This window comes from Falco biarmicus, chromosome 2, assembly GCF_023638135.1.
Source record: "Falco biarmicus isolate bFalBia1 chromosome 2, bFalBia1.pri, whole genome shotgun sequence".
Lineage (NCBI taxonomy): Eukaryota > Metazoa > Chordata > Aves > Falconiformes > Falconidae > Falco > Falco biarmicus.
The window spans coordinates 20,669,401-20,677,848 of NC_079289.1; the positions used below are offsets into that span (position 1 = coordinate 20,669,401).

Consider the following 8,448-nt stretch of genomic DNA (forward strand, 5'->3'; position numbering starts at 1 on the left):
GGGTGTTTAGGTGAAAATGAGTTTGCATCTGATGCACTTGGCTGGGAAGATCTAAATCAAACCTTTGTGGATGTAAGCATGGCGGCGGATAGGCAACCTGTGCTGGCAGGTGCAAGCTCAGGCACGGTGGGGTTGTTTTTCCTATAATGATTTCATGTCCAGGGAGGGCATGCTTAAAGCTTGACAGATGCTGCAAACTTGAAGTCTCAAAGGAGTGGATATCAGTAAAACCAAGAGCTGTGGATTTGGCAGTGGCAAAAATGGATAAAGGCCTAATTGGTGTCTCATCCTCCTGCAGTTCATGTCAGAAGGGCTCTGCAAACAGCCCTGGTATAGCGTAGTGCCGGATCCCAGACTGGTCCCTCTAGAGGAGGTCCATGATGATGTGGAGAGCAAGGGAGGGGGAAAAGAGGGGCAATGGGCCAAAGGGGAGAAGCAATTAAATCCCTCCTACATTGGCAGTTTCCTGGGCTTTTATTGTTGATGCTGCAGTCCGCTTGCTTTGTTGAGGAAGCTCTGCTTTTCCGTCGTCTTCTTCAGGACATGGAAGCATCATGGTGTCTGTATCTGTGTGGTTGTTGCAGCTTTTGATGATAATTTCCCAAGGGGACCAGGTTCTGCCAGGTCTTGGGGAGTTTTACAAGCTTTTTGTATGAAAGATACTAATCTTTAAGCACTCTTATAACTGCTCCATGGCAGCAATACAGAATGGTCACACTTTTTTTTTTTTTTTTTGTAAGTGCAGTTTTATGTATAATAAAACCTTTATACAAATTAACTAGAAGTTGAGGAGGAGAAACTAAAATGAATACTCCATCTCTCTGAAAGCACAAGGTGACCTCAGGTAGGGAGAATGCAATTGCCCAGCTGTGGTTTTGCCAGGACACCTTGCCTAATTTCCCTCATCTTATAAAAAGTGCCATGGAATATGAAATGCGTGTGAGAGGCAGCACAGGTACCTGGCTGTTTGCTTGGTCTCTCCTCTGGCCCTGCAGGGCAGGGTTTCCTGCTGTCTTTCTGAAGTGCTTGTGGAGAGGCACTGACACAGTCAGCTAGTCCTTTTGGCAGACTTTCTTTTTCCTTCTGCTTCCTTTTATCCATGTTCTGTCAAATTATTAAACAAAGCATTCTGAAAAAAACACTGCTTGGAGGAACTGTTCAAAGAAAACCCTGCGACACTCACCGAGTCAGGCACTCCATGTGCAGGGCTTGCCTGGCATCGCTGTCTAACCTGGAAAGGAAAGTGGCACTGCTCGGACACCGGTATTTGGCTTCTTGTTGTGGCTGGAGGTTGCCTGCCCAGCCACAAACAGGCTTAGCATGGGAGGTCAGGCAACACCACAGCAAATGCTGAACTACACCTTTATTTATGACAGCTCTGGGTGAATGTTAATTATTAGCTGAATGTAGTATGTTCTAGAGGGTGTTTGCATTACAGCATGGGAAGGGCCAACTGCATGTAAAATCTGTGTGTTTGTAGGCAGAAGAGCAAAGAAAACCACTTTGGATGAGAATAGGGGTGGGGTTTGTTTCTTTTCACTACATTTGCCGTTTTTATTAGTGTCATATAGCCATAATGAGGGATTTGCATGAATTTATTTAGGAGACTATATTTAAACATGATTTTGTTAAGAGTGTGGATTAACATGGTGATAACATGCAGCAGGTATGTAGGAAGTGCTGACTACTTCAGATATACTCCTTGCTAATAGTTGCTTCAACTTCTGCATTAGGTATTTTCTTGTGGAGTGTCTCTACGGAGTCAGCATAGCAGTCTGCAAAAGGGAAAACTATACGTGACATAGAACAGAATAGTTTGGTAGACATGAAATGAATTTGTTGTGATTTTAGAAACGATGATCTAAAGAGGTTTCCTTTTGTCAGGTTACCAAAAAAAAAAAAAAAAAGTTTCAGCTCTGTAGGCTTATTTAAAAGAAAAAAAGAATATTGATATGTTTTATACAGGACCCTGTACTGTGCTTTCAACAACTAAGCAGCACAGATGTCTTACCATTCTTTAGAGTCATGAGACCATTCTCTGGGCACTGTACGTATGTTTTGCCTATTTCTACTTATTTCCAATATGCTGCTTCACAAGAGATATCTATTTTTCAACAAGGTGGCAAATCTTTTGTTGTGGTGGCTGTAACTTTATTAATTTGCGATCTCACTTTTAATCAATCTACCTGGAAACAGGATAACATTATTTTTCTCCTTGGTCAGATGGTAGAAAACGTAGGAAGGGGAAGGAATTCTGGGATTACTAACACTGACCAGGCATTAGCAGACTTTTGAATTAAATCTGCCTTGGGTTTCTGCCCTTCTGGTATGTATATCTTTGCACAATTCAGTTATTTGAATGCTCCAAGTTAAATAACAGGTGAATAAACCCAACAGGTTAAGCATGGAAATGTAGTAAAATGGGAATCACTATGTAGTGGAATACTCTATGAACAGTCCTCATAGAAAATATGTTGTATGTGTTGTAACATTTGATTTATGTAATTTTGAGGTCACATCATTTGGCACCTGATGATTTGATCAAAGCACGCAGCCTCCCTTTTTGCAGGAATGCAAGTTACTTTCCATAGCTGTTCCAGTTGGGTATGTTTGGTATTTGTGTCAGCCTTCGACAAAGATGTCTAGTGACATTAAGTATGGTGCAAGGAAATATTGGTACTGGAAAAATGATAGAGAGGTCAGTTGCTAGAATAAAAATATGCAAAATTTGCTGTATTCTAGGGCTGAATCTTGCTTGTGCATACAGGGACTTTCTAAAGGTCATAGCCAGAAGGGGAAATGCAGGACACTTGGGATGTCTTTCCCATACTGGGAGAGCTGGCTTTCATCAAGACTTTCTCATCCTAAGCTGATGAGGCGAGAAGGTGCTTGTTGGCAGGATGGACCAGCCTCACCCCTGTATTATGCTCATTTCTGGCTTGAGTAAAGGTCTGTGTGCTCAAAACATGACTGTAAGCTAGTTTAAGTAGTGCTGTGGTAGTACATGGTTTAGTGGTGGACTTGGCAGTGCTGGGTTAACAGTTGGACTCAATGATCTTAAAGCTCTTTTCCAACTTAAATGATTCTATGATTCTACTTCTGTCTGTTGTGGTACTAGATGAGCCTTTATTGTAAGGTTCTCCCAGGGCATGGGAAGAAGGATACGCTGGCATTTTGATCCCCACATTATTTACAGGGCAGGCCTGGTCCAAAGTCACCAGCACTGATTTACTCCAGCGGTCTCTGACTACAACCAGAATTTCTAGGTGTCTTGTTAGTGTCCCTACATATCTCAACCTGTGTCCTGATTGCTTGGTCAAGTTAATGTTGAAGTATTTACTTACTGTCTATACATGAATTTCTGAGAATTTTGATGAAGGACAAAAGAGATGTAGTGGTGTCGTAAGAGGATAAAAATTAAAACCAGGATAAGCTGTAAAACAGAGATTGAACTTGTAAGTTTGAAATCCATTGAACTCATCCAGAGCGCAGTACCGTGCAAACCCCTTTATTCAAGGTCTGCTAGTTAAGTGTACCACAGCACTGTCATGATCCATCAAACCTGCCAGATAAAGAGAGGCTATTTTAAAATTTCTGCTTCGGGGCATGGGGAAGTTCTGTTCTTGCAAAGATAGAAATTTATGATGATGCTAAAAAAAATGCAGATGAAGTAAATAATTAATGAATTCAAGACAGGACTGAAATATCTTCCTAAAATTATGCTATTTTTAGCAGAGAGTGCTTCTGCAGTGCTTGCCATGTGATCCCATTGCCTTCTGAGAGCAGGAAAACAATTTAAAGTAGTTTCTCTTTCCCCATGGACCTATAGGCCAAGCATATAATACCCTTAGCATCTGTTTTTGCCTTAAAGCAAACAAAGTGATTTTAGACCTCATGCAAAATAAAACATTAATGAAAGCTGTATTTAAAGACAATTTTTATAGCAGCTGAATAGTTTTTATAATAGTTTGTATGCTGAGGCTGTACAAGGGGGCTACTGCAATGTGTGTAACTTTAAGTTGCTGTTGATGTCCAGTAATAAAAATTGCTCCAGTTTCCAGCTGTCCAAGGACAGAGGCAATTATCAATAGGAGGCTGCAGGATATGCCCTGTAGATAAGGATTTAACGTAAACAGAGTTGTTCTGCTTTTCCCTATAACCAGCACGGAGTGTTGCTGTGCTTGAGCTACTTCACGCATTAAAAATGTTGTAGTTAGAAATGCCTCTAAAATAAATTGTTACATACAACCAGCCTGCACACATGCTCATCCACAAGTGCTCATGCTTCTGCACGTGCTGCTTGGTGGGACCTGCAGGGAGGGACGTCTCCTGGTCCAGCTGCAGGACAGGGAGTGAGGGATGGGACTGCTGTCTTCTTCTCCACCATAGGCTTCTCCTTGACCATGCAAGCCTCAGCCACCTGGGCCCATGCAGGGACATGGCCACTGCTGTAGTGAATACTCAAGTGTTTAATATCCCAAACCTGGTCCTGTTGGGGATTTCCCTTTCCCCAAGGGGTGATGAGGTTCCCAATGCCCATCAAAGGGGAAGTCAGGACCTGCTTAGTTGCTGCCTTCCTTGCCTACTGGAGTTGCCACAGGCTGAATTTAGAGGAAACCTCCAAATCCCAAACTTTTAGGCACTGAGGAGGACCCTGTTTTTGCAGTCCCGTACCCAGTTTGCAGGGGTGCAGAGGGGTGCTGACTTGCTCTCACCACTTGTGCAGGTGTTGCTCTCCCCAGGTAGGTTCCTGAGTGGCTCCTGTAAGTTGCATAGGGCTCCCTGGAACTGGCTAGGATGCTGGTCCCAACCCTGGCGCACTGCAGAGCTCTATCCTGGGAGCAGCATGCTTGCCAGACAAAGCAGAAGTGAAACACCTGGGCTGAAGCACATCGCTTTGGGAGAGGGTTGTGAGCTGAGTCCTGAGAAGCAGAGGTGGCCCCAAAGGCATCTGCAGCCCCAGGGCAAGCTACAGGCTTTGGTGATGTTGGATTTTGGGATGCTCCATGGATGGTGGCTTCTTGAGAGCATCGGAGCTTGAGCTGTGGCTCCTTAGTTGTTTTTCTGGCACACGTTTACAGCTTAGATGCCCTAAATGCTTTGCTGCATCTGGGCCTTGGTATTCATTTTCCCTTCTCTGTGTATCTATCTAAAAGGACTGTTTTAAGATTTAATGTCTGTAAAACACATGCACAGAGGTCTGTGTTGTGTGGAGCTTTGTAATAATTAGAAATTGATTCACAGCTGGAAGCTGAGTTTGGTCATTGTGACTGCTATTCAAGTGAGAACTCTTCTTATGTAAAAATGCATTAAATTATCATTATTATATTTTTTTCGCCAGCTGAAAAGACTATATCCAGGCTTATTTTTCCCAGCTTTCTGGCCTTAGACCTTACCACCTTTTTTCCAGTCTTCTTGCTCAGTCACTTGTGTGAGTCCTTCCTAAGATGAATCTGGTTATCAGGTGGCTGCTTTTTAAGCAAACCCCATCTATTTGGACCAAAAGGATATAAAGGAGTACACACAAACTGAATGAACCAGTGGGTGAACTGGAAGGAGTGGGAGCCTGTAGCAGGGGGGCTCTGATGAATGGTTACTGTCTTCAGTGGGTTCCATCAGTGGGACAGGACATGTGGACAGCACTAGCCTGGAGGAGTTTCCTCACCTAACTTCATCTCAGCACATGGTGATCGTGCTCCTTCTTGAATCTCTCTTGGGTTGTGGTTCTGTGATACAAATTATAAACCAAACCAAGGGTAGTCAATTGTATCTTTTAAAATTAAGGAAACATAGCGAGTTCTCCACGCAATGAAAGGACATAGAGATTTTAAGGCTCCAATTTGTATCACAGCCCTGAAAAGCAGTTCTAGTTTTCTTATTTATTTCTCTTTGTTTGAATGCCTGCACTCACGATTCAAGCAATCAGTTACACAAGTCCAGTAACTTCTTTTGAGCTGCTTGGGAATGGTCAGGAATCAAATTATCTGTTTTCAGTTTTGTTGTTGATGTTTTGATCTGGGCAGTGAAGCTTTCTGAGAATCATTTTTGCTTCACATAATTATCCACCCTTGTGACTGCTTAATGAAATACCCAGCAATACGTCTTCACTTAGCTAAAACTGGGAATATCGAAATGGTTCATTATGAATTGAGCAAGGAGGTACCGATTTCAAGCCGTGAAAACGGTAATTCTTTGAAAAATAGCTTATTTTTGTGGCTATCTATCTCCTTACTGCTTTTTCTTTTCTTTCCATAGGAAAAATTAACCCAGGAGTGTGTATTCAGAGAGCAGTTTGAAGAAAACTGGTATAACACATATTCATCAAATCTATATAAACACGTGGACACTGGAAGACGATACTACGTTGCATTAAATAAAGATGGGACTCCAAGAGAAGGGACTAGGACTAAACGGCATCAAAAATTTACACATTTTTTACCTAGACCAGTGGACCCTGAGAAAGTACCGGAACTATATAAGGATATTTTAAGCCAAAGTTGACAAAGACAATTCCTTCACTTGAGCCCTTAAAAAGTAACCACTATAAAGGTTTCATGCGGTGGGTTCTTATTGATTAGCTGTGTCATCACATCAGCTCCACTGTTGCCAAACTTTGTCGCATGCATAATGTATGATGGAGGCTTGGATGGAACATGCTGATTTTGTTCTGCACTTAAAGGTTTGTCCTCCTGGAGGAGAGCCTATGCCCACTCGCTTGATTTAGTACGAGAGGGAGCGCGAGAGAGTGAGTGAGAGAGAGAGAGAGAGAGAGGGAGAGAGGATGAATGGGAGTGAGAGCGTGAGAGAGAGGAGCCAAGGGGAGGTGGAGGAGGAGGAGGAAGGCCTGATGCATGCTGGGGAATAGACACGCTTTTAAATTTTTGATCAGTTGTACTTCGTCATATATCAGCATAGCTGCCATACTTTGATTCATCAGGATTTTTGGCTGGTGGCCTGCTCAAGTGTACGCTGCATTTACAAAGGCATGGAGGGTGCAGTCTTACTTAAACAAGAGACTTTTCAGTTAATCGCTCTCTGGGTCTCACCCCACTGAGTTTAAAGCAAAGACCTCTTAGTAAAAAAATAAAAATAAAAAGTTAAATTTATTTATAGAAATTCCAAAGGCAACATTTTATTTATTTTATATATTTATTTATTATATAGAGTTTATTTTTAATGAAATATGTACAGGCCAGATAGGCATTTTGGAAGCTTTAGGCTCTGTAAGCATTAAAATGGCAAAGGCCACTATGAACCTGTGGTAAATTCATGCAAGTAAATATAAAGGTGCATGGATAAAAAAAAAAAAAAACAAAAACAAACCAACAATAAAAAGATAATAATAATAAATTCTAGTGACCCTCATGTACTAAAGGCGACAATCTCTTTTGTGCCCGTATTATTGTACAAGTATGCACACACTCATGACACTGAGTCCTCACTCTTCTGACTGCTTGTTTCATAGCTTACCCCCAGAGGATTAAAGAGAAAACTGGGTCTTACCTTTTTTTATGTGTCTGTAATATTTCCTCTCTGATAAAGTGACTTCTTACATCATTGTAAACTTCACAGCTGTGGAAAATATAGGGGTTGGAATATATTCTACTTGTTAAAACCTATTGCAGTTTATACCAAAGCTAAATGATAAATATGCTTTTTTTTCTTTTTTTTTTTTTCTAAAGCAGAATGCCAGAAACAACATAAGTAATATCAACAATTGTACTAATTTTAAGATTCCACAATTAGCACATAACGGTTTCAGAGGGCAAGAACCAGGTTAACAGGATCACTCTTGTAAACATGTTTATTTGTGCACTAGACTATCTACTATGAAATTATACAAGTTCCATAGGGGTCATTGTAATATCTTTTATGGAAAATTGCTTTCAGTGTGAACTGTCATGATACATGATATTAGCACCCTTCCTAAAGTAAAACTTGCAAAGTGAAACTAATAAATCTATCAATAACGACAATGAGGGGGACAGTATTAGACTTGGGTTTGTTTTTTTTCCTGAAGTACATTCAAATATTCATGAACCGTAAGTGAGCTGACAGTATGTAATATTTAAAGGATTGTAGCATTTTACGTTAAGCACACAAACATGCTGATTAGCAGTTACTATTTCAGATTTAACCCTTAGGAAGAGGCATTTTTTTCCCCAGCACCCTGAAGGGAAAAAATAAAAAAAACCAAAAGAAAAAATCACATAAGGTCCATATGACAAATGGATTTTGTGGTTGTTGTATCCCTTAGGATTTGAATCCAATGCCATTAAGTTGAGTGTGACTGTTGCCATTGGATCTGTCAGGAGCATGGCTGGTCCTGACACCCTTGGCTGTCCACAGAGGCAGGGAGGCTAAGCACAGATGTACTTTGGAGGAGCTATACCTAAGTCTGTAGCCTATTCGTAATCAAGTAATTTTTGCTCTGAGGTACTCTTGTCC

At 41.3% G+C, this 8,448-nt stretch overlaps 1 protein-coding gene across 1 annotated transcript in view; it reads left to right on the forward strand.

Moving 5' to 3' along the window:
• The window catches only part of FGF9 (fibroblast growth factor 9), a 28,963-nt gene extending 20,743 nt beyond the window's left edge, over positions 1-8,220 (forward strand). The window contains exon 3 of the mRNA XM_056327510.1: positions 6,256-8,220. Coding sequence (XP_056183485.1) covers positions 6,256-6,501 — 246 coding nt within the window. The 3' untranslated portion in view covers positions 6,502-8,220. The remainder of the gene's footprint in view (positions 1-6,255) is intronic.
• The last annotated feature ends 228 nt before the right edge of the window (positions 8,221-8,448 follow it).